The sequence below is a fragment of the Lissotriton helveticus genome, chromosome 8, assembly GCF_964261635.1.
Source record: "Lissotriton helveticus chromosome 8, aLisHel1.1, whole genome shotgun sequence".
NCBI classification, from domain to species: Eukaryota; Metazoa; Chordata; class Amphibia; order Caudata; family Salamandridae; genus Lissotriton; species Lissotriton helveticus.
Window position 1 is genome coordinate 1,106,424,663 of NC_136069.1, and position 27,130 is coordinate 1,106,451,792.

Below are 27,130 nucleotides of genomic sequence, written 5' to 3' on the forward strand. Positions count from 1 at the left end.
TAGGTGTGTTCACAAGACAAGACACCCCCTTCGCTAGTTGGTTGTATCAATAAGGCTTTCTTTGTTTTTTTTAAAAAGAGGGGGGGAGGAAGGGCTTCCTGGGTCACATCGCAGGAAGGGGGTAGCATAGCAGGTATCACGGCGCTAGGGGGGAGAGGGATGCGATAGCTGCAATTCAAAAGCGGCCACACATAGGTCATGTGTGACCTATTTGCCTGTAAGGGGGAGGTGGGGGGTTCAGGGTGGGACAGGAGGGTCTGGGGGGGTGAGAGGGGGGCATTAAGGGGGGGTGAAAGGTTTACACAAGGTTGATGTACACAGCACACTGCAGCACAGTATGTTACAGAGCAGATACGTATTGATATATACTTGCTATGATAAAATTGGCACTAGGGTAGTAGGAATGCAAAATAACAAGTCTTAATGAATATTAGAATCGTCTCGATAAATGTTTGCGGCCTTAATGATGAGAATAAAAGGCAGAGAGTAGCTGCACTTCTAATAACAATGAGATTGGACATAGTATGCATGCAGGAGACTCATTTTGAAGGAGCTAAAAACCTCCTACTGGAACAATTAGGTTTTGCTGTACTAGCTAATACAAAGCAGGGGACGAGAACTCGCGGGGTGGCCATTTTAGCTAAAAGGGGGGGTCACCATTGTTAAAAGGAAAAAGGAGGATCCATGGGGAAGGTGGGTACTTCTCGAGTGTTGTATTAAGAATGAGACATTTACACTGATTTCAGTTTATGGCTCTACAGAGGACGATCCAGATATTATTGAGTTTTTAGATTCGGAGCTTCCCCTATGGCCAGAATCTGTAATATGTTGTGGCGACTTTAACATTAATGGCATGGCTGGTCTAGGCACCGGGGTTGGTCAGGTCTATCAGGGCCGTAAGAGGAGGACTTGCCAGGCAATTCTTAATCTGGCACATCAAAACTCATTAGCAGATCTATGGGCACATTTAAATCCAGTGGGGTCAGGCAGTACTTATTATTCAGCGCCCCTTAGGGTTTCCGTCAGATTGGATTACTTCTTAATCTCGAATTCCTTAGTCTCAAGGGCAAGCTTAGAAAAATAGCCTAGAACTATATCTGACCACAACCCTCTAATCCTTACGCTTAAGCTGGGGAGAGTGGAGGCTAAAGAGAATAATTGGACATTTGAGAGGGCTCTATTGAAGGACGAGGATTACATTAAGCACAGGCGTGAATGGCTTGCTATGTTCTGGGCGATTAACAGAGGTAGTGCCTCCTCAGGGGTAGTTTGGGATATATGTAAGGCCGGTATCAGACGGGAGACACTAAGCTATACACTACATAGGAATAAGCAGGACAAGATTAGGACAGAAAGAAGTACTAAAAAATTAATAGAACTGGAGGAAGAGTTGAGTACAGCTATAGATAAGAAGGCTCCTCTGGAGCATATTCTTCTAAGGATTACATTAAGTAAAGCAGAAGCCTGCGAGTGTATTTCTAGTAAGGCGGCTGTCAACTATCTAACTAAAAGAGAAAGCTGTTATGAACTCAGTGAACGAGTAGGGCACACTCTTGCGATCAGGACAAGGCAGAAAATGGCGGCTGGGGAAATCAGAGAGATCTCGGATGGTAAAGGAGGTGCGACATCTGACCCACTGGAAATAAGGGAGGTATTTAGGCGTTTTTATGCGGACCTTTACGACCAAGATCAGATGGTAGATATAACACTCATTAAAGAGTATCTTGAACGTATCCCACACAGGATTATCTCAGAAGAGGAAAAGGGTGCACTTGACCTTCCTATAATGCTGCAAGAAATAGTTCTGGCCCTGGACAATCTCCCATCAGGGAAAGCAGCGGGCTTGGACCAGATCCCGGCCGAATTTTACAAAGTCTTTAAGGAGGCGATAGGCAAGGATATTTATACTACATTGCTACAAGAACAACAAGGCACATCAATTCCAAAATCCTGGGGGGGTGGGGCTGATATTATAGTCATACTTAAAAAGGGTAAACCTCCCCTTGATCCTGGCTCTTACAGACCCATTACATTAATGAATGCGGACGCAAAAATATTTTCAAAAGTATTAGCAACAAGGTTAGGATAGGTGATCGGGGATCTGGTTATTACAACGCAGCATGGCTTTATCCCCGGCAAGGGCACCACACAGCACATAATACAGATGACAACATTGTTTGATGCCACGGAGGTCTCAGGGGACCCTGCCGCAGCCATAATGTTAGACGCAGAGAAGGCCTTCGACAGGGTCGCCTGGGACTACCTGTGGATGGTCATGAGGTGGTGTGGAATAGGAGATGGATTTGTAGGGGCAGTGCAGGCCCTGTACAAGGAGCCATCGGCTAGAGTGAAAATCAATAAGGGTTTCACCAGTCTGCTGCAGATTAAGTGGGGGACTAGGCAGGGGTGCCCCTCCTCCCCATTATTATTTGCCCTATATTTGGACCCATTACTACGGAGGTTAGAACATAACAACAAGATCCCACCCATAGTCTTGCATGGAATGGAGTATAAAACACTCGCGTACGCAGACGATGTTGCCGTCATCACATCGTCCCCTTCTGTGGCAGTCAAAGAGATTGAATTAGAGGCCAAGGGTTTTGGGGTAATATCAGGCTACGCAATCAATAGGGCTAAAACGCAGATAGTTAAGAACAGCAACACATCTTGTAATGACAATAGAGTGGTCCCCTCGGCTGTATATTTGGGGATAAGAATTACAGCGGATCTAAATACCTTGGTAGATCAGAATATGGAGCCATTATTAAAGAAAGTCAAAGGAGATCTCGAAAGGCTACATAACTTACATCTAACAATAGTGGGACGCACAAACGTTATAAAAATGCTCATACTCCCAAAGTTCCTCTACTTGTTTAGGGCAATTCCCCTGCTCTTTGAGTCAAAATGGTTTGATAGAATAGAACACATACTAAATAGATTCATCTGGGCCCACGGCACAATGAGGAGAGCTTATCGCTATATCACTCTGCCAAGGGAGAAAGTGGGATGGGGAGCCCCAGATTTAAGAATGTACTAATGGGCGGCGGATCTTCAATACATGCAGGGTTTAATTGGTGGTGCAGGGACAGGAGTAGAAGACTTGGGAGGTAGCCCTAGATACACCAATCTCTATGCTATCCTGATGGGGACTGAAGCAGGGAATGGCTTTCTAAATTGTATTGATTTTAGCTACTACAAACGCACAAAGTTTAAGACGTTACAAGCGGCCTATAAAATCTGGGCTGCTTTCTCAAAGAAATTTGGTATTGGCAGATTTAATAGATACACCCGTATGTTTTCAAATGCCTCCCTGCCAGCTGAGATTTTTAGGGACTCAGTGATGTCGGAGTGGGGGAGGTGTGGTGTTCAGAAAGTGGGAGATCTCCTGGGACCTCAAGGAATGCTTCAGTTTTCCGAACTAGAATCTAAGTATGGAATAGATAGTAGGAGCTTTTTTAAGTACCTACAGGTTAGGAGCTTTATGGCTAGTAAAAATGGAGGGCCCCTGGGGTTCGGTTGCAACCGTATTCTAGACACTGTTGAGAGCAGCTGGGACTGCACAATACGGCGGTTTTACTCAGAACTGATTGCAATAAACCTGATGATCTTGAGAAATACGCCACAAAATGGGAAGGGAAATTAGACATTACACCAGAGGGCTTCCATGTTTCACTGGGTTGGGGACAAAGAATACTATGTTTAGCCTTCTTACAAGCACAACATTACTAGACAATATATTCCCTGTACTACACACCCGCAAGAATAGCACAGTGGGGGGGGTAGCGTGGGTATCACCTGCCCACGTTGTGACTCTAGCGAGACAGATATAATGCATAGTTCTGCCACTTGTCCACAGCTCTATACGCTTGTTGGGGCGATTGAAAAATGCATGGACACCTCATTGGGGATCAAGATCACTCTCTCACCAGAGCTAATCATATTAGCGGTTAACACAGAACCTGGAAGTCCATATGCAGAATTCTTGTTTATAGCTATGGCGGTGTAACGCATATGTATAGCCAAGCATTGGTTAGACAAGATACCTCCAAACCTTCAGCATTGGTTAGCTAGGCTGTTGGCTGCTTATAACCTAGAAAGTGCAATTTATGCTAGGAAAGGCCGCGGGTGCAGAATACTAGGGGGCAAAATATGGAATCCCATTGAGCAGTGGAAAAGGGGGTTGAATAACATACAGTGGTAGGGAGGCCTGTCTCTCGGGCGGGACAGACATGACAAGCTGATGGTATAAACTGCTCATGTAACAGTTGCTACTACTCTCCTCCTATCCTTCCTCTTCTTTCTTTCTCTTCTTCGAGGGGGGTGTTCTTTTTTCTTTTTCCTTTTTTCGTTCTTTGTTTGAATCTGCCTATTTCGTTTTAAAAGGTGCCTAAACTGTGCTTATTTTATGTAAAGAAGAAAGTATAATTTGCATAATTTGTATGGATTGCATAGTTTTTTGCTGTGTGGTGTGCTGTAACACCAGATGACATGGTTATTTGGAAAAACTTTTTTTTGAATTTAAAATAAAAGAAAAAATAAATAAATAAAAAAAGAACATATAAAGAACCATAGCGGAATGAGACAGCACTATAAGAGGTATTCAACTCAGTGTTATTAGGTCCTCAGAGACGTGAAAATCGAAACATAAAATGGAATAAATCAAACATTTCCAACATTGAAATCCTGATTTTTGTGAAAATGTCAATCATGCAGCCATCATTTTGCTTTAAAAAAGCGAGCAGTTTGGCCAAAAAAAATATTTAAAAAGACACAAATCTCAAAAGTTATACATTTAAAAAAAATGTGGTTCTTAATTAGAAAAAGTAATTTATTCAAGTCTATTGTAGAGTGAAAGTCACAGGAGGCTAGTCCCTCAAGCGGGGGACAAGAAAAAGGGGGCCCCATAACATTAATTTCTCATTTTAATTCCCATAGGAAATGTTGGAAGCATTACTGAAAAAAACGGCTGAATGGAATTACTCCAAATTTGGCACAAAGTTTGAAATTCACTCAGAAAGTGCATTTTTCATTATTTTCTGTAATCCATTCAGCTATTTCTGAGAAATTTTAATTTTAAAGAGGGGCTTGAGTGTTCATCAAGGGGTTAAAACGTTGGTGCTGTCTAGACTGCCGTTGTCCAACTATGCTCAGAGTTGTCACTTTAAAGGGCGCTAGTCAATTCTAATTGGGCAACCACAACCTGAACAGTATTTTATGGCAGCTATTACAGAACTCAAGGACATGATCCCCACATCTTAAAAATGAATTACTAAGTATATATGGGGTCAGGGTGAGCACAACCTGAACCTTAAACGCCTGTGGGGGGTACTCTGCTGGGATTTGATGCCCCATGTTTGCGAGAAAAAAAATGTAATCCTGATTTTCTCATAAAAGTATCGGAAGGTGCTCCAGAAGTAAAAATTAGAGAGCATTTTCTGTAAGTTCACACCATCTTCCAAAGCCATGTGAGAATAAAGTCTGATATTCTGAGCAGCAGTTTGTTGATTCCCCAGGTTCTATTGAAGCTTCCCACAGAGTTTTAATGAACAACTAGAGCACTAACATTCTGTATTGATGATGTAACCGTGGCATATCATAAGCTGTCTTGATGGAATCAAAGCTGTAGAACTTAAGGCATGTCCTATAGAAATGGACAAAATGATGGGATTTGTTTTGTCCTAGAAATTATGGTTTGTGCTTTCAAAAGCTAAAACAAGCACACACTTTGTATGAGTTTTCAAATAACTTTCTCATGTTATGTTTTGTTATGTTTAAGAGTACGTAAAAAAGAGCGTGGTCACCAAAGGTTTCATAGTTCTTTATAATGAGTGAAAAAACTAGCAAGTTGCTGAAGCTGAGCAGAACTATTCCTCGAAGGCCTGTCTAAAGAGCAAGGTTTTCTGGCCTTTCTTGCAAATTTAAAATAATTTTTCTCCATGTGTACGCATAGTGGAAAGGAGTTCCATGGTGCAGGGGCTATCACTGAGTAACTACGATGTCCTGTTTTTGCCCTCCTATAAAATTATGAGTATCTAGGAGTTTCAAATAAAATGACCTCAATAAACACCCTAAAGTATACCAAAAAGTGATGGATGGAATTCTTGAATTATTCTCAGCCACAGGTGATTAAACAGGCTGCATTCCAATTTGCTGTTGTTGTGCATACCATGTCACCTCAGTTTGGACCCAGCCAAAACTGCCAAACCAGGTCCTCCCTAAACTGGAACACAAGCACCCCAGGATCAGTTTTGCCCTAGGTATGGGCTTATTAATCAGGTACAGCTTGGTTCCAGTGACACAGTGTGCACGGGATCTGAAAATATACAAAAAAGTGAAGGAAGGGGTGCTTGAATTAATCTCAGCAACTGCTAATTACTCGGGCTGCATCCCAATCGGATGTATGTCATTACATCACATACTAATAGCACGCATGCCATTACAACACGGGTATTACTACGCAATGTCAATGACATCTCATTCCATTACATCGCATACTTTTACCACGAGTATGACTTTATCACGCATGCCATTACAATGCAAAGGCATTCGTGGTAAAGCTTTACTCGTGGTAAAAGTATGCAAGGTAAGTGACAACCCTACCCCTACACCTACACAACACACTACTCCCACTCCTACACTACCTCTAACCCAAAAACACTACCACACTACACTACCCACACTACTCCCACCCCTACACTACCCTAAACTCTAAAACACTACTACGCTACTCACACTACTCCCACCCCTACACTACCCCAACCCAAAAACACTAACACACTACTACACTACCCACACTACTCCCACCCCTACACTACCCTAAACCCTAAAACACTACTACGCTACCCACACTACTCCCACCCCTACACTACCCCAACCCAAAAACACTACCACACTACTACACTACCCACACTACTCCCACCCCTACACTACCCTAAACCCTAAAACACTACTACGCTACCCACACTACTCCCACCCCTACACTACCCTAAACCCTAAAACACTACTACGCTACCCACACTACTCCCACCCCTACACTACCCTAAACCCTAAAACACTACTACGCTACCCACACTACTCCCACCCCTACACTACCCTAAACCCTGAAACACTACTAAGCTACCCACACTACGCCCACCCCTACACTACCCTAAACTCTACAACACTACTACGCTACCCACATTACTCCCACCCCTACACTACCCTAAACCCTAAAACACTACTACGCTACCCACACTACTCCCACCCCTACACTACCCTAATACACTACAATAAACAAACACTACAACACTACACTACCCTAAAACCTAAATCACTACACTACATAAACATTACACTACCCTCCCTAATACACTACACTAAACAAAAACGACACCACAACACACACTAAAACGTTTTTAAAAAAACACTACATTTAAACTACCCTAAACCCTACGAATGTAACCCCCACCCCATGCACAAACCCCTTACCTCTCTCCTCTCCAGCGTCACTGTCGGATCCTGCTTCCTCCTTCCTGCTTGCTTCACGTCGTTGTGAGGAAACAGCCTAAGTTTCCTCACAACGACGTGGATAGCCACCCCCGCCGCCGCCATTACACATTACATCGCATGCGTTGTAATAGCACATCCGATGTAATGGTATGCGTGGTTTTACCACGCGTTGTAACATCGCATGCGTTGTAATGCATGCGATGTAAAAGCAACGCGTGTTAAAACCCGCGTTGTAATGGTTGTTCCCCTCCCAATCCATTGTCATTTTCCACACCATGTTACCTTAGATTGGACCCAGCTATACGCAAATCAGTCTTCATCCTGCTCAAAACGGAACAGTCCAGCATGGACAGCCAAGCCAGGTAAATTATTACCAGTGGCTGAGATTATTTCAAGCATTCTATCCGTCACTTTTTTATATACTTTCGAGTGTCACTCTAAGGGGGACGGGTATGCTCAGATGTGGGTCTCATGCACAATGTGTCAATGGAACCAAGCTTTACCCGGCTGATGAGCCCATATCTAGGGTGTAAATGGTCCTGGGTTGTTGTGTTCTGGTTCTGGGATGATGGCAGATGTTTGTCAGCAGCTTTAGACAAGAAATAAGTCTAGGTCTGAAGATCAATTCCTGTAAGAGGCAAAACATTCAATCCATAATCAAAGGCCTTATGGAAGACCGCCATGAGGAGCACATGTAACACAGGTATACGATCTGTAATTTCGTAAGGATTCTAGGCACGTCTAATGTTATGTCTAGTGGCCCGTGCAGTATAAAGCCTGATTGGTCTTGATGGTACAGAATAGCAAGCATCGGCATCTGCCTCTTCGCAAGTGCATTAGCACATATTTAAACTTCTATTAATTTATGGACATGGGGCAGTAGGAGAAATATCGGCCGGGGGTTGACACTATTTCAGCAAGGTGCAAGTCAGGAGGGGGCTCGCCTGTCTCCTGTGCTTTCAAAAAGACTTTGTACAGGGAGTTGAGAAGTACATTTCTATATACTTTAAAGAGTTCCACTGAGAATCCACTGAGATGTTTTCTCAGTCATGATCCGAGCTAGGACCAGGCACCTGGTGCCTTCCAAGGGCGTTTTTTCAGAAGAAGGAGTATATGTGATTTGTATAATTTGGCTGATTTCAGCACTGCTCCCCTCTTAACCATACTTAGCATGCCATTAACGTGCCATACCAACAGGTGGACCATGCCTCCAGCATTATCTTTGTGAGGGTCGGTCATGTGTGTCTCTGTGCTAGGTGTCAGAGCGGGAGACATATAGTATCTAGAAGTGGACTTGACAGCATGTAATGGATTCTGGTCTGAACATGCAGACATTGTAAAAAGAAAATGATAACGATAAATTAAAAGCTCAACCCCTCCTCCTCCACCCCTTGTCTCAAGAATATGAAGTAGCTGTTGTGGAATAAACTAGGAACTGCTGCCAACTGGGCAGCTATACCACAACTGTGTCCCTGCACAGTGTATCCTATGCCTTTTTCCAAAATGCAATCCATTAGTGAGCAGAGAAAAGAAACAGAAACAACGTAGGTCTGTAGTCAAGCTATGGAATATCTGCCCGCTACTTGTTAGCTTTGTTCAATCAAGAGGCAGTACAAGAAAGTCATGGGGGGAGATCATGGGAGGGAGTGCCCCCTCAGTCTTATCAGTGGAGGAAGAGTGGCTATTGGGGGCTTTCCAAGGACTTCTCGGCATGTTGTTGAGTAGTACAACTCCAGCCTAAGGTTGTGTCTCTCTTCCAACTACTCCCAAGCAGCCTCTGAAGTGTCAAAGGAGAATGATTTATTTTGGTAGATGACCTTCAGTCTTAATGGAAAAAGTAGCATGTATTGAATTTTTAGCCCTCTTTGTTTTTTTTTAACTTCTAGAAATGTACTTCTCTGTTGCTGTACTTTGAGGGTATAATCTGGAAAGACCATTACTTATTCAGCATTGCACTGCAGGATGCCTTGTTTCTGAGAGGTTCGAAGGATGAAGTCTCGAACAGCAAAATTAAACTGTGAGCAACAATGGAATGCAGAGGAGCTCACAGTGGGGGTTTGGGTGCCAGGGACCTACGGCAAAACAAACGGACAGTTCCTCATTTGGGAGCCAAGAGTGTAGCCAAGTTACCCTAAATTGGGTGGGACCCCAATGATTTTGATGTTATTTCTGCGGGAGTGGGCCTCCACATCCTCTGCTTGTGTTTTGAAGTGGAGACCAGCATTTGGAGTCGAGAGACAGTAGTTTGTAAAGTGCGAAGGATGTCCTCGGCCACAGAGATGAGGTTTTCTGTTTGTGTGCCCCGTGCTACTGTGTTGCATAGATTCTGGCATAAAAGAGAGACTTCCACATTTAGCTTCTTCCTCACAAGGAGGATCTGTACTCCTGTATGACCTGCAGATTGAAGCTGGTGGGTCAGTGGGCGGGGCGGTCATGAAAGGTGGTAGCCCACCTTCCGGGGTTGTGTTAGGTCTTGTGAATTTGCCGATTTCCTCTTGGGATGTCTAAGATTCTGTTTCTTATCTTTCGCCATAGAGCAGGGCCAAGGGCTGTCCATTCCAGATATGTTTTGCTCCATGCCCGGTGCCAGGTTTCTGCAGCTGGGGCTAATGCTTTCTGTGGGCAGCAGGTGGCACCTGCATGCCTGAGCCTTTATGTCTATGGTGAGATTCCTGCTGTTTATTGGTTTGCCCCGTGCCTTAGAGGGTGCTACTCCAGGCTGTTCAGGGCTATTTGTTTGGGTTGGTTTGAGTTGAGACCCAGTCAGGTCTGCACTTGAATGGAAGGGGGGATTTTTTGTGGGACCCAAAGGTTTTGCTTTGTTAAGACACAATGAAGCACCCACAATAAGTCAAAATAATACCCTTTCATGGTTGAAGTGAACCTGAAGAACTATTATGATAGCGACACACATGTTAGGGGTTGTTCTTATTTACTCCAGATGGGCTTGGATGGCATTTTACCAATCCAAAGCTGTAATACTGTGCCTGGAGCTGTAAAAGGCTTTTGTCATTTTATAGCTCTGCGTGGATGACACTTTGCTAATCCTATGCTTAACAACTTTGCTTTAGAAATGGAAAAACAAGTTGTCCTTTTCTAGCTTGGTATGGATGGCACTGTACTAATCCTATGCTTAAAAATGTTGCTTGATAAACAAACATTTGAGGTAAGCAAATTTAGAGTGTCACTGGTGTTGTAGGGTGTTCTATACAAGAGGTGCATTCCACTTAAACGTGTGTACTATCCACAGTTCTCTCCTTTTTTGCATAATTTATGAGTCACACTATCTCTGAAAGGGTATTGCTTTGGCATATATACATATATATATATGAAAACCAAGTCCTTGGAAACACGAAATAGGGCAAACTCCACCCAGCGTTTCTTCAGCAGGAATGGACGACACAGGAGGTAAAGTTTTAAAGTGCAAATGTATTTACTTCCAACATGACACGTTTCGACCAGGTTGCCCCGGCCTTGATCGCATGACATGCTCAAAGAACCCGCGCCCTTAAATACCACATGGCTCTACCCAAGCCACTCCCATATATTTCATAGACGTAAAAAACAGACTTCATTAAAAAAGTGCAAAGTGTTCTTCTCCAACAAAATAAATGTCACAAAAGAACAAACAACATTTACATTAATGTTATGAAAAATACAGGGCAAGTGCCCAAATTCTCACATGATGAAGCAAGATAACATATCATATTTCTTAAAAGGAAAAGAGCCAAAAGTAAGGTACACCCAAGTGCAAAGACAAAGTATTGATAACTTGCTCCAATACTTGTCAAAAATCTAATTAACATAATGTTGACGGATGCGAAACAATAACAATTTAGAACAAAACAGAAAAAAGGATGTCCCAAAACTTACACAACTAAAGTATTAGGAATTTCTGATTTTCTTGCAGAACAAACTATCACATCAATATTAAGTGTTGAAGGAGTCAAAATACAAGCGGTTAATAATTCATGGATACATCAATCATAGAAAAAGGCATCAGGCACAACGATTTCATTGTAATTGGAAAGTTAACTACACCCCTGCCAGAAAAAACTAGTAAAACTAGGAACCCAGTTAAACCAATAAAATTCTCCAGTATTAAATGCAATTCATAAAACCAATTCAAATACAATAAATACATTAACCTAGTACATAACATTCATCACTGATATACGTACATAAAAACCATAAAAACCTCCTATTCAAGCATCCATTCTGATTTCGTATTATTTACAGCAGAAAAGTTAGCAGCATATCAAATACCTATTTAGAGGAAATTTACCAAATCCTCCCCTGTGTTAAGCCCTTTTGGCATTTTGGTATTTAAACGTACAATATATTGACTTTCAAGTTGGAGCAATTTTTTCTCCCGATTCCCTCCTCTTATGGATTTAGGAACGGAGTCAATTTTATTTATTTATTTATTTATTTTGAAAGTTTTATATAGCGTGAACAAGATCCTTGCAGATATCAGAGCGCTTTACAAATACATGGAATAAGAAAAACGAGCGAGTGATTAACAGGGTTATTGTGCGCGGAATGTCTATAGATTATCAATGGAGAGCAAATAAAATAGCGAACTAAGGAACATATTGGATCAGACAAGACGTATCGTAAGAGGATAACTGAAGAGTCGCTGTAGATCCAAGGCAAATGTTCAGGTGAATTTAGCCATGAGGATCGCTTTTACTTCTTTTTTGAAGAATGCAGTAGAGGAGATAAGTCTAGTTTCTGGAGGGAGGGCATTCCAGATCCTGGGTGACATTCCTGAGAAGGTAATACAGGCAGGGGAAACCCAATAAACCCTTGTAGGCTTGGGCACAGGAAAATTGAAGTAAAAAAAGTGCTACAAGGGACTTGATTCCATTAAGCAGATCTACTCAGTTGGGAGTCGTGTTAGGATAATCGCACTCCAGTGTATCAACAGAATCTCACAAATCAAGAAAAATCAAACAATTGAATGAATCATTGGAAGGAAAAGATACACGGAAAAACTGAAAATATATTTGTAAGAGATTTTATAGGTTTTGATAATGCAAATTGCCGATAAACATATGGGGAGACAAAAAACCAATGAATTTGAGCAAAAAAGTTGTGAACAGAGGTAAAGGCAACTTAAACACTTCAGTTCAAAACTAAGCATCAACTCCTAACAATTAAGACAAACAACCAGCTTAGTTAATCAACAGTGGTTGTGTGCTCGTGCCAAAGCAGCGTTGATGGAGATGATGAGGATGTCGACGTTTCGGTCTATGATGCTGCCGTCATGTAGACCATCATCAGGACCAAACAATTCATTGCTGGTGAAAATACCCCCTGATCTGAATTGCGAATTTGTATGGTATACCGCTGATTGCTAATCCTCTAAGCTAGTAAAAATTACTAACTCTGCCCGGTGCCGGCTGTTATACTTCGAAACGCTGAACCTATTGAAATTCAATTCCATTTGGCGTCCTAGCTTAGAGGATTAGCAATCAGCGGTATACCATACAAATTCGCAATTCAGATCCACTACTTGGTCCCATTGTTTGGTATTTCTCAGTTAAAAGAAAAGGACTGAAGTGTGAAGTTTCAGGGGGTATTTTCACCAGCAATGAATTGTTTGGTCCTGATGATGGTCTACATGACGGCAGCATCATAGACCGAAACGTCGACATCCTCATCATCTCCATCAACGCTGCTTTGGCACGAGCACACAACCACTGTTGATTAACTAAGCTGGTTGTTTGTCTTAATTGTTAGGAGTTAATGCTTAGTTTTGAACTGAAGTGTTTAAGTTGCCTTTACCTCTGTTCACAACGTTTTTGCTCAAATTCATTGTTTTTTTTGTCTCCCCATATGTTTATCGGCAATTTGCATTATCAAAACCTATAAAATCTCTTACAAATATATTTTCAGTTTTTCCGTGTATCTTTTCCTTCCAATGATTCATTCAATTGTTTGATTTTTCTTGATTTGTGAGATTCTGTTGATACACTGGAGTGCGATTATCCTAACACGACTCCCAACTGAGTAGATCTGCTTAATGGAATCAAGTCCCTTATAGCACTTTTTTGACTTCAATATTCCTGAGAAGGAGCGTGGGCGGAAAGTAACACAATAACAAAATACCTCAAGTCCTGAAGGTTGTTTTGATGCACCTATTTAAAATGTCGGGCGACCGGATAAGTAGGGTCTGAATTTACGATCGCCCGTAAGTGCTGCAGAATACGATTGAATACTGGGAGTTTTGTACTGCCGACATAGGAGAGTTGACATGTGCATTCCAATCTGTAAACTGCAAACTCCGTTTTGCATGTATAATAGCCTACAATTTTGTTAGAAATATTAGAAAAAGGATCAACAAAAGTCTGTTTATTTATCCCAACTTTACATGCTCTGCATGAAATGCACTTAAAAAAACCTTTCTTATTAGTTAGCCAGTTCACATGGATAATTACTTCAGGGCTAGTTCTTACCAGAGCATCCCTCATCGAGGGTGCTCTCCTAAAGGTAATAGTCGGTTCTGCTGCCAATTCAGGGGCAAATGTCATATCTGTTTTATGGATAGGCCAATGTTTGTTCACAATCTTCCTTATTGCCCTGTCTTGACTACTGAACGTAGTAATGAGTCTAACCACAAGTTTAGGTATTAAAACTGGTTGCTCCATAGTCTCTTCTACGTTCACCACATCTTCAAATGATGTCCCCCTCTTCATTTTGGCCAAAGATGATTGCATATCTTTAGGGTCATAACCCCTGACAAGGAACCTATACATAGACTCAGTTAAACAGATATCCAAATCCACTTTTTTGCTGCAAATTCTCTGAATTCGTAAAAACTCCCCATAGGGGATACTTTTAATAAGGTGCCTAGGGTGAGCACTACTGGCATGGAGTATAGAATTTCCAGCTGTTGCTTTTCTGAGTAATTTGGTGCAAATATTGTTTTCTTGCAAATCATTTCTACATCTAAAAATTCGACTCTTTTGTTGCTAATCTGGGCATTAAACCCAAGATTCAATGAATTCACATTAATCTTATTGACAAATTCAAATGCAGATTCTTTAGAACCCTTCCACACGACACACACATCATCGATGAATCTCCACCATCTGATGATATGACCAGAGACCTCTTCTGCGTGGGTTTGGGCCAGGACGTGCTTCTCCCACCAACCAACGTGCAAACACGCATAGCTAGGGGAGAAGCACGACCCCATCGCTACACCACGCATCTGCTGATATAACTCCTTATTAAATATAAAGAAATTATTGGTCAAGCAAAGTTCTGTCATACGGAGTAGCATTTATTTATATATATATTTATATATATATATTCCCAAAAATGTGCCCTTGAGCATAGGACTGTACTCTACATCACTACACCATCCGGTTTTAATCTGCAATCCGCCTCCCTGCGCCATTTTTCGCCAACACGTTTCGGTGTAGCAAGACCCCTTCTTTATGGGCTTAGCACAGGGTATTTAACATTCGCCTTTTGCACATTCGGTTTTATTTGTTTCCGGCAAATATTATGGCATTTGACCAGCAGTGGGCGTTTACATAGTGTGCAGACTTTCAATGTGCATGATGAAACATTGAGTTCCAAAGTGAGAATCCTTGTTCCTTTTTGTAAGTTTAAATGTCCCCATGTCTTTAAAAAGTTCATTAATACCTTTTAGGCACTGGTGCAGGCAGGCAAACTCAATCGGCATGAGGGATGTGCTGATCCATTTCTGAAGGTTCAGACGGCAGCTCCACGAGCTGGTTCTCATTTCTGTGATGGTGCATTTCCCCACGGCCGGACCGCCATGTCATTAATTCCCAACAATGTGCCCTTGCGCATATGAATGCACTCTACATCACTCCACCATCCGGTATTAATGTGCAATCTGCCTCCCTGCGCCAATTTTCATTTGATTTTTGCTGACGCGTTTCGGGGTAGCAAGACCCCTTCTTCATGGGCTTAGCACAGGGCATTTAACACTCACCTTTTGTACATTTGGTTTTACTTGTTTCGGGCAATTATTACGGCATTTGACCCGCAGTGGGCGTTTACATAGTGTGCAGACTTTCAAAGTGCATGATGGAACATTGAGTTCCAAAGCGAGAATCCTTGTTCCTTTCTGTAAGTTAAAATCTCCCCATGGCTTTAAAAAGTTCATTAATACCTTTGTAGGCACTGGAGCAGGCAGGCAGACTAAATCTGCATGAGGGATGTGGTGATCCATTTCTGAAGGTTCAGACAGCAGCTCCACCAGCTGGTTCCCATTTCTGTGTCAGCTTGTGACGGTGCAGTTCCCCACGTCCCGACCGCCGTGTCATTAATTCCCAACAATGTGCCCGTGCGCATAGGGACGCACTCTACATCACTCCACCATCCGGTTTTAATCTGCAATCCGCCTCCCTGCGCCAATTTTCATTTGATTTTCGCTGATGTGGGTGTGGGTGTTTACGTAAGTATATATTATATACAGTATTAAATATTAGTGAAATATATTTCGTTTACATTATATTAAATGTATATATTCAATAATATTAAACATTTACTACTTTAAACTCTATATTTTAAAATTGCTATTTTGTATATTTTTGATGATATTAGTGTCAATGATGTATATTTTATCCAATAGTTTGGTACTTACATTCATACAAGTAAAGGAGCACGATATTGAGGTAAAATATATTTTAGACACATTATTTTTGACAATCAATTATCAATCAACAACCACAATATTGTGTCAGTGATCTGTCTCAGTAGCAAGGTGCAGGAGAGTTTGCTTGCACTTCACTTGTTTAGGAGGAGGCACATTGCACCATGACTCAACTCTCCTTTTAAAAAAACAACAAATCATTGTCATGTTCATTTGATTTTAAGAGGGCTAATAAACCTTCACTAAACCAATGACAATGTTAACTGTGATATGATGTATTAAAATGTGTGGGGAATAATACTTAAAATAAATAATGTCTGTAAAGAAATGAGTTATAACAGAGCAATTTAAGCTTTTCAGGTGGCAATGAGTACCTGACAAGAAAACTGAAGTTTCACGCTGTCAAAGTGGAAGATTTGGAATACAGTTATGTTTGCAAGTTGGACAGTACAACTTACAACCAAAATATCACATTCACGCTAATCAAAAGAGGTACAGTACGATTTGACTCCTAAATACATTATTTAGCACAGCTAAAACATGTAATGTCATTATACTATGAATGAATATATGATTTTGAGTACCACTGAAATAGAATGTTTAATCATCTTGTACACATTGTTTTTAAAACGAATTCAAATATTTATGTTTGATCATTTTTTAATTAACAACCACACTTGTCAACCTCAAACTGATACCATGAATAAAACTAGCTACAAAGGTGCTGTCCTGTTCCAATTGATTGAAGTAGGATAAAAGTACACAACAGCAGTTCTGAGACAGGAGCTTGTACTTGAAGACCAACAAAAACCCAAGACTCGGCATTTCTTCATAAAGTCTGCTAGCTATTTTTATTGATTGAAGGAAACTTACCTTAGGTAACATGACAAATGCTGTACCTCCTGCTCATGTGTTGCTCTTGTTATTGTTAGTAGGATAACTTTGCTCTAGGGTGTACTACTGAACCACTTGCAGACTTTTTCACAGCTTTTAAAAAGGACGCCCTATCTTCATCCGCTTTTTCTCTCCTGAGATTTACTTGTAAGAGACATATAGTGGCTCTTCATTCTGGTTTTCTACCGAAATTATGTAAAAATCTGTGCTTGCAATTCCACCACTGAGAAAAACATATTTGAAAGGGATTTGATTCTTTCTCATGTGACATTGATGGGCTGCTTCCTAATTAGGGAGTTTGGGTGGGACCCTTCCCTTGCCTCCTCCTGGGGGTGAATATGAGGACTGTCTCAAGGGTTCTGGGATTGATTCCTGTAACCTGAAAAAGATACTGCAGGCAGTCATTATCTGACCAATCAGAATGCTCCCTCCAGTGGAAGCATGTATCCCATAGCAGTGAATTGGTCCAAGCTAAAAAAAAGTCCCCTAGGGTCAATTAGAATGTTCCATTTTCCAACTTTCCAGCTAGACAAATATTCTTTTTACCTAATTTTTCAACTGTGGAAAGGATTTACACTACATTACCAAAAGCATGCTTTCTGGACCAAGATTTAGTTTCCTGCTAATTTTGATGCAATTCCATTCAGCAGTTTTCGCTGTATCATTGCCTAAAATGGTCTATGGAAAATGCACAGGGACCCCGCTTGATGGATTACCCCCCAACTTTCCATGAAGAAACTAGTCAAAAAAGATGATCTTTTCTTTAAAGTTTCATGAAGATTCGTCAAATGGTGTCAAAGTAATTAGCAAATTTAAAAAGGCATGTCCTATGGAAATGCTAGGCTAACTATTACTACCCAGTGGCAGCCACCACTGAGTAATATATATGTATATCAAAATGTTACAACTTTGAAATTAGAAAACTGTTAAGTGGCTGAGAAGATGGGTAGGCTGTGAGAGTGGATGTGGAAAGGGATGCTGTTTAAAAATACATTAAGCCTCAAATTTAAAACAAAAAAATAATACCTCTCCTTACATTTTTATTCCTGCGGTTTCATACCTACGTTAAAAAAATCTCAATGCTCATTGACTTCACCCTGCTGTTTAGGAAAGGCTTTAAATTCAACAGCTCGTGTCTAGCAAAATGGTGTTAATTGTGTCATGAATACAAAATGTTACCCCTATAGTTGTTCATTAGAACATTCTGGTAAAGCTGCAGTTGATCACTAGGAAGTTAACTGACAGTCTGCTACTGGTGGTGAAAGTACGCTTTAATCTGCATGTCAAAATATTTTACTGAAATGAATGTACGAAGGTGTTGGAGAACTCATGGAAATGTGTCCTCAATTTTGCTTTCTAGAGCACTAACTATAGTTTATATGACTGAAAGAACCCCCTAATCTTGTTTATTTTTAAGGAAATGCTTTAAGTTTTACAGTTGCTTTGAAAGAATTTTAAGATTGTTTGTTCCCTGTAATTTTAATTATATTTTTAAATTGCTTTCCATGTTTTGTCAATGAAAGTAATGTGGAAAAGAGTTCAGTTAATAAAACAAAAGTCACATTCTTACATATTAAGACAATAAATCATTCAGTAAACCACATACTGAGACAGTAGCAACAAAGTTAAAATAAAGTATGATTTCAGTTAGACAACCTATTTGTCATAGTAAGATGTGCTGTAAGTTGAACCTTGTTCATGGCAGAGGGATAATATAGTAAAGTGCCAGTGCAATAAGAGCTTTTTAGAAAGTGCCACTTCAATAAAAACATATTTGCATCAAAAAAGGAAAAGGTGAATCGTTATGTTTTGTCAATGGACGTTGTACCTGAAATGACAATACATAAATACATTAACAAATATATATATATATATGTATATATACATATATATTATTTGTCTGCAGAAAAAGCAAAGTTTAAAGTAACATTATAGTTAGATGATAGTTTCAGCGACAACATAACATTTTAAACTCTAACACACAATGGAAATCAGCAGTTATAGTTCTCTCAAGTAACTATAACTTGTTCCCTAAAGTAACTATAACATGTGCCCCTGCCATGCACATTCTTGCCATCAATTATTCCATTTCAGATGCTGCAGTGATGGTTTCGGTGATACCATAGATCATGTCATGAGTATATGTGGGGTAATTAACAGTGCATGGTGAGGGTGTGAGTATAGTTACTTTAGAGCACGTGTTATAGACATTTGAGATAACTGTAGCTGGTGTTCAGTGTGTTTTATGGTAGTCCTAGGTGTATGGATTTAATAACCCAGGGAAGTCATACTGTTTTTTTATCAATCAATCAATCAATCAATGTTAATGTTGCTGAGGAGCTGCTTCACTCCCTGCAACCCCCACACCATTAACTGCATGATGGTGCCCCTGCCCCTTCTATTGACATCACCAGGCTAAAAACTAGAAAAATAAGTAATATGAATTGAAGCGTTTCGACCTGAACGGCCTTTGTCAAAAGCCATGTGAAGGCTTTTGTCAAAGACCGTTCCAGTCGAAGCGCATCAAGCATTTGACTGAACTCTTCACAGCTACAAGTTGAGTTTTTATAAATCAAAAACCCTTGGGCAATTGTACAAGCCCCTATCGCCACCACAATGCACTTTTATAGACGTGTTGTGGCGATAGGGGCTGCACCTTATGTGCATAAGACTCCCTTTCATGCTATGGTTATTGTGAAAGGAGCGTGCAGTGGGTTTGTGGTGGGCGTTCCACTGCAACACCAATTGTATTTGACGCTGTTCCCTGGTCTTAAGTTGGCGAAACAAGGAGAAATTAATTATTTCTCCTCCTTTTTGCTTTTTCCATGTGTGCTGCCCTGTGCAGCGCACATGGAAAAAGCAAAATGTCTTGGTTTGTTTATGTTTGGGAAGGTGTCCCTACCTTTTCCTAAACAAACATTTACAAAAAATGCCATTTTGTCATTCTCATGTGGGCTGCATGAAGCAGCACACATGAAAATGACACAATGGCATTTTAGGATTGTTTATGTGTTGGAAGGGACACCTTTCTACACATAAAGAATCCTGCCTTGCACTCAGACACCTTTGCACTTTTGTGCTTGTGTTGGCACTAAGTTGCTAAACCTAGCGCCATTGCAGGGGGAAATGCAAGGCTGCACCACATTCTTGTAAATATGGTGCAGCCTTGCATTTCAGAAGTGGAGGAGTTTGTTGTTAAGCCAAGGAGGCTAACGACACGCTCCGCCACTTCCTTGTGCATATCCCCCCTGTGTTCAGAATGCAACACAGGAAGAAAAACTTGTACTCCCAAAGATTGTATCTGTGAAGAGTTTAATCAAAAGCTTGACACGTTTCGGCTTTGTATCTTTTTTACAGTGGATATAGGGTCCTGTTCCCACTATCTCGCACCGACAGGCGGACGAGGTTCTCAAGCTGAGGTGGAAAGCAGCTCTAATATAGAGCACTCTAAACACCAGCGACACTCTAAATTTGCTCACCTCAAATGTCTGCTTTTCTATCAACGTCCGAGATAGAAAGGGACAACGTTTTTTACCATTTCCACAGCAAAGTCTTTAAGCATAGGAGTAGCCCAGTCCTATCCATGCTGAGCTGTTAAAATGGCCAAAGCCATTTACCACTCCAGGCACAGTATTATAGCTTTGGATTGATAAAACACCATCCAAGCCAACCTGAAATGAATAAAAGCAACACTGACAAGTGTTCCACTCTCATTAGAGATCTTCAGAGAGGTATAGCTTTGTCCAGACACAAGGGAGCACCCAGTATAAGTAAAAAGAATACCCTGTCAGGCATAGAGTGATGCATAAGTTATGCAAAAAAAGAAGCAGAGAACTCTGGGTAGTTCTCAAGTTTAGGTGGAAAGCAGCTCTAGTATAGAGCACTCTCAAAACCAGCAACACTAAAAATTTGCTCACCACAAATGTCTGCTTCTCTATCAAAGTCTTTAAGCGTAGGATTAGCACAGTGCCATCCATGCCGAGATAGAATGGGAAAGAGTCGTTTACAATTTCCACAGCAAAGTCTTTGAGCATAGGATTAGCACAGTGCTATCCATGCCGAACTATTAAAATGGCCAAAGCCTTTTACCACTCCAGGCACAGTATTACAGCTTTGGATTGGTAAAATACCATGCAAGCCAACCTAAAATTAATAAAAGCAATGTATATATACATATATATATATATATATATATATATATATATATATATATATATATATATATATATATATATATATATATATATATATATATATAAAATCTGGTGAGCAAGGCGACTGAGTTCGCCGAAAGGCGTCGGATCGTGGCACTCTTGATTCACTTGAAAATAGAATAAAAACTTTTCTGCAACACGCATACAGGAGTTAAGTGTCCGTTTCTCCTGGAAGGTGCTGTGCTATGCGGCATACTTTTCGGAGCATTGATTGAGATATATATATATATATATATATTGCGCAACTTCTCCTTCACCTGGAAAAAATGGGTCGCACACCCAGGGCAGTACTTAATCTCAGCTTTATTTGTATTCAGGCATACATAGGCTGACAGTGCGTATATTGATCTACGCGTTTCGGTGTATCACCACCTTGCTCACGATCAACGGGCTATCTCGCCCATAATGTTTTTAAATGTTCTACACATTCATTCGTGACCATTTCCTGTCACGTGTTTTCTGCCAGGAATTATGGTACTTGTGGTTATGTTCGTGGATTTAGTAATTGTTCGTTCAGTTGCTTTAGTAAAGGGTATATATATATGCAAATCTTTTCCCAAACATATTCTTTTTAACAATTGTATCCTTCGTTTCTTTTCAAAGTGATAGACACTATTATGAACCAATTTTCACATTTACCTTCGGGATCTTTAGTGCCTTCCAATAGGCTGTGTTATGTTGTCCCTTAATTTATTAACAGAATATTGTTTTATGATATTTTCTGTACTTTTCAAATGTATACCCATTTCATTGTTCAACCAATACTTTCCTAAATTTTCTTAACATGTTTCATTCCTTTCAAATGGACATACAGTTCTTCCGATTGATTTAACCCATCGGGGTGCAGCATTCTCAGGTTTAGGATAAATCTTGATTCTGTTTGATGCAATTTTTTCTCGCGATCTCCGATTCGATCTCCCTTTGGAATTGTCTCAATGCCATAAAATTTCATTTTTTGCCAATCTCCTTTGGAATTGTTCCATGTGTTTGGCTATGGCGTTGGATCGATCTTTGTGGATCGTTGCCCTCATGTGTTGTAAAATCCTGTTTTTCAATTCAACTGTGGTGCTTCCTACATACATCATGGGGCATGGGCATTCCACTATATATACTGTGAATGGTGTTTTGCAGGTAATACATTGTCTTATTTGCCATTTCTTTTTATTTGCTAAAGTGATCTCCTTCATTGGTTTTGCAATTTGGCAGACTTTACACTAGTTGCATTTGAAAAATCCCTTTGTTTTCAACCAGTCATCCTTTCTCTTTTTTTGGAAATGACTGTGTATCATGTAATCCTTTAGATTTCTTGCACGCCTATATGTTATTATAGGGTGATTTCCCATGATCTCTTTGGCAGTTTTATCCATTTGGAGTAATTTCCAGTTTTTTCTGAGTATTTTCGCTATTTAGGTACTTTCTTATGAGAAGTCTGTAATCATTCTGATTTGTTGCTTTTGTTCCTCTTTATTGGTTCTTTTTAACCAGTCATCTCGTGATTTTTTATTAGCTCTTTCCCAACATTTTTTCACCACTTTGGGAGTGTATTTTATCTTAACGAATCTTCCATTGTTGATTTGCTGTTGGGAAAGAGCTAATCAAAAATCACGAGATGACTGTTTAAAAAGAACCAATAAAGAGGAATAAGTGAAGTGGAATAAGGAGAGTAAGGGAAGGGATAACAGTGAAAGAGCGAAGGATGGGAAGAGAGAGGAAGGAAAGTAAAGGAGAAGGTCTGAAAGAAGATGAGTGTGAGAGTATGGCTCAGTAATAGGGAGTGAGCGTGATAGAAGAGGAATGAGAGACTAAGAGGACAGAGAGAATGTGGGTAACAGAGAGAGAGTGAGAAAAGGGGAGTGAGTAAGTTAGAGGACAGAGGAATTGAGAGAAGGAGTTACTGAAATGGAGTAAGGGGAGTAAGGGAAGGGAAAAGAGGAAGGAAAGTAAAGGAAAAGGTCTGAAAGAAGGTGAGTGTAGGAGTATGGCTGAGTTATAGGGAGTGAGCGTGATAAAAAAGGAGTGAGAGACTAAGGGGACGGAGAGAATGAGGCTAACAGAGAGAGAATGAGGGTAGGGGAGTGTAGAAGTAAGAGGACAGAAGGAGTAAGAGAAGGAGTTAATGAAGTGGAGCAAGAAACTGCACATTTTAATTGGTTGTACTTTTGAACACTTTGAAAGTCACATAATATTCACCCATCCCCCCAGTGCTCATTACCCTGTTATCATGGTAATTCCCTCCTCACCCAGCACACAGTTCAGAAGTTCATCATACTATGTTGCAAAAAAAAAGCAGCAAGGGTGTTTGACCACTCAATGTACCAGCTAATCATGTGCAATGTTTCTTAAAATGACTTTTCCTCAACCATTGAAATGACTTCTTTCAAAAAACAAAAGCATGCACCCTATTTTTCAGTGGAGAATGTTAAGAAAGCACCAATCATTTTTTGTTTTTCCAGTGCATTGAATCTCAACCACTTTTTTACACAACTCCTACTTACAAACTGCCATTTCATTTCCACAACTCCTCTGAATACAAGCACATCTACCTTTAAGATGCCAAAAGTCTGGTTTGTGGGTCATAGCTTTGTCCACTGGAGTCAAAAATATGCAGCTAACAGAGGTATTTACAACCTTGATTTACCAAATGTGGACATTGTATGGATTGCACAGAGAGGATTAAGATGCTACCAATTGATACCATTGGTAAAATCCTTTATGCATTTACCACACCCTGACCTTATAATTGTGCACTGTGGTGGCAATGACCTGGGCACTTTGACTGGGGTAGGTCTGGAAATGCTTTTAAAGGACATCTTTGGGCAATTGATGTCACATTTTCCAAAAACTGCCTTGGTATTTCTAATGTATGCCAAAGGCAAAAATGGAACTGGTCCAACCAATTTTGTCCACAGATTGAGAAAGCAAGGAAACATGTGAATAAATCTGTTTCTGCTTTCCTCAGAGTCTATGGTATGGGTTCCATTTACCACAACAACTTGTGTTACAACATGCAAGACATCTATAGGAGAGATGGTGTGCATTTTACAGATGAGGGGAATAGAGTTTTCCTCTTGAATATAAGACTCTGCATTGGTACCAAACTTGTAGGTACAAAAAACACCCACATAACACAACAGCTCTTTTCAGAGCTACCCTACCTCTAGGCACTCTAAATTATTTTTTTACTATAATTTTTTACACTGTTTTTCCCTGTGGTGCGCTCAGGGTGCGCGTACCGGAGCGCGCACCTGGGAGCGCACCCAGCGCTTACCCCGTGAAAATTTAAAGGGTCCTTCTAGGCCCCCCTCAGAAAACCTTGGGGGTCAGGGGGTGTCTACTCTGCCCCCTTTTAATTATTTTCCCCTTTCTTTTTCACCTCTTGTGTCTCGATTCTACCGAGACACAAGATGGCGGACTCTACGGACTGTTTAGAATGTTGACAGACACCCGACAGCCAATCAGCGTTCCGCGCGCACTCCTGTAGCATGCCGGGTGCGCTCCCCGGTACGCGTACCGGAGAGCGCACGGAGCGCGCCTATAGATATATATGTGTTTTTTAAGTTAATTAAAAAAAAAACACTGGAACAATTTTCAACAAACATAGCAAAGGCAGATCTGCGCACCAGTCCCTACAATTTTGCCAAGTTTGGCGTAATTCCGTTCAGCGGTTCGGGCTGTAGACTTGTCAGACCGTCCTATGGAAATTAACATGGAGAAAACACGTTTTGGAACCCCCCTTTTTTCTCAGCCCCCACTTCACGAATCCCCCCGAAACTTTCAGGGAAGGAGCGCAGCGGAGCTGGCCACAATTTTGGAAAATTACACACGAATTCCTCAAGCGGCGCCAGAGTTATTCCCAATAGAATGTTGCAGATTTCCTATGGTAGCCAATCCTAACTATAACTACCTACTGGCCACCACCAGTAGGTAATATATCCATACTAATATAATAAAGAGAGAGCCCAAACCTTTGAGGCGGGTAATCTCAGGAACCACAGCACCAATCACAACACCCAATACAGCGTTGGAAAGGGCAGTTGCAGCAGAAGGACATAGGCTATGCAGACGCCCACCATATACATTTAAAAGGTAAAAGAACCGTGCCAGCAAAGTAGTCCCTTGTGGCCGTGTCTGCGTTGTACTGTGGGCGTGTGCTGGGGGAGTGACAAACGCTGGGGGCGTTTGGTACGTTCCGCCCTTCATGCCACGTCTCATATTGTGTGCTGTGGGCCTATGCTGGGGACGTGGGCGTGTGCGGGGGGCGGGATTACAATATTTCATTGTTTTTTCTTCCCAGGTTCTGTACATTCCAGCTCGGGGTGTCCACCCTGCTCCCTTTAAATACCCCTGCACCCCATAATCATAACCCACCCCTACTCCTTAAAATACCCCAACACCCTTAAACGCTAACCCATCTTAACCCTAGAAATATACCCTGCACCCCAAAACCCAAACCTATCCCTAAACCCTAAAATACCCCTCTACCCCAAAACCCAAACCTAGCCCTGAAACCTATAAATACCCCTGTACCTCAAAACCCAAACCTACCCCTGAACCCTAAAAATACCCCTGTACCCCAAAACCCAAACCTAGCCCTGAACCCTAAAAATACCCCTGTACCCCAAAACCCAAACCAAGCCCTGAACCCTAAAATACCCCTGCACCCCAAAACCCAAACCTAGGCCTGAATCCTAAAAATACCCCTGTACCCCAAAACCCAAACCTACCCCTGCACCCTAAAAATACCCCTATACCCCAAAACCCAAACCTAGCCCTGAACCCTAAAAATACCGCTGTACCCCAAAACCCATACCTATCCCTAAACCCTAAAACTACCCCTGTACCCCAAAACCCAAAACTATATCTCAACCCTTAAAATACCCAAACACCCCAAAACATATACCTCAGTACCCCAAAACATATACACCTATACACATACTTACCTTATCCAAACATTAAAAAAACATGCTTTTACCATTCATGCATTTACAACGAATTTCGTTGTAAATGTAGGCATGGTAAAAACATATAAAATGTAATGCCATGCATTATAATGGCATTGCAGAGTCATGGTACTTTCGTAATGAAAGTATGCGGAGTGATGGTATGCGGAAAGAAAGTTGCGGAATAATGGGTGTTTACCCTCCCCCGGTAAGTACATTGGTGGCCCACATCTCCAGGAAGTACTCATATTTTTTCACCACCGATTTGAAAAATGCACAGGTCTCTCTCATTGATGGCAAGTACCGACATACACTTTTAGACACACCTCCCGCCACAAGTTCTAGAATTGGGAACTTTAGATCTGGGGAGCTACGTTCGAATCTCGCCATCAGCTCATCATCCTGTGTTTCCAGGCAAATTGCTTTGTCTCCCCGTGCCTACCACAAATGAATGTGTTCTTCTGTAATGTAAATTGTGCTCATGCCATATAGTCGAGTTCACGCTATATAATATTGCAAGGAAAAATAAAGTAGGGAAACTCTAGTTCACACACTACTGAACGCGCACTCTTAAGTGCATCAGCAGTGCACTGTGAATCGGAGCGTTTCACAGTCCTGTCACAGATAAGAAATGCTATCAAAACGAAATCCTACAAAACAATATACTACTGGCCGGCAGCAATTCATACCCGGACAACGTCGGGACGGGCTGCTAGTATATATATATATATATTCACTGAAAAAACCATAGGTTATAGACCATATATAGTTAGGAATTAGCATTTACAAAACCTGGAAAATTCACTGAAAAAACCATAGGTTAGAGACCATATATAGTTAGCTGGACATTTTATTGACATAAAACCAATGAAATTCCATATATAGTTAGTTGCACTAACTATATATCGCGCACCCGCAATCCACTGCTGATGATGTCACATATTACATCATTCATG

The 27,130-nt window shown here is 41.0% G+C and overlaps 1 protein-coding gene across 1 annotated transcript in view; it reads left to right on the top strand.

Annotated features, from left to right (window-relative positions):
• The window catches only part of LOC144773855 (interleukin-18 receptor 1-like), a 275,348-nt gene that overhangs the window by 188,266 nt on the left and 59,952 nt on the right, over positions 1-27,130 (top strand). Inside the window, exon 7 of the mRNA XM_078658943.1 lies at positions 16,479-16,618. Coding sequence (XP_078515069.1) covers positions 16,479-16,618 — 140 coding nt within the window. The remainder of the gene's footprint in view (positions 1-16,478; positions 16,619-27,130) is intronic.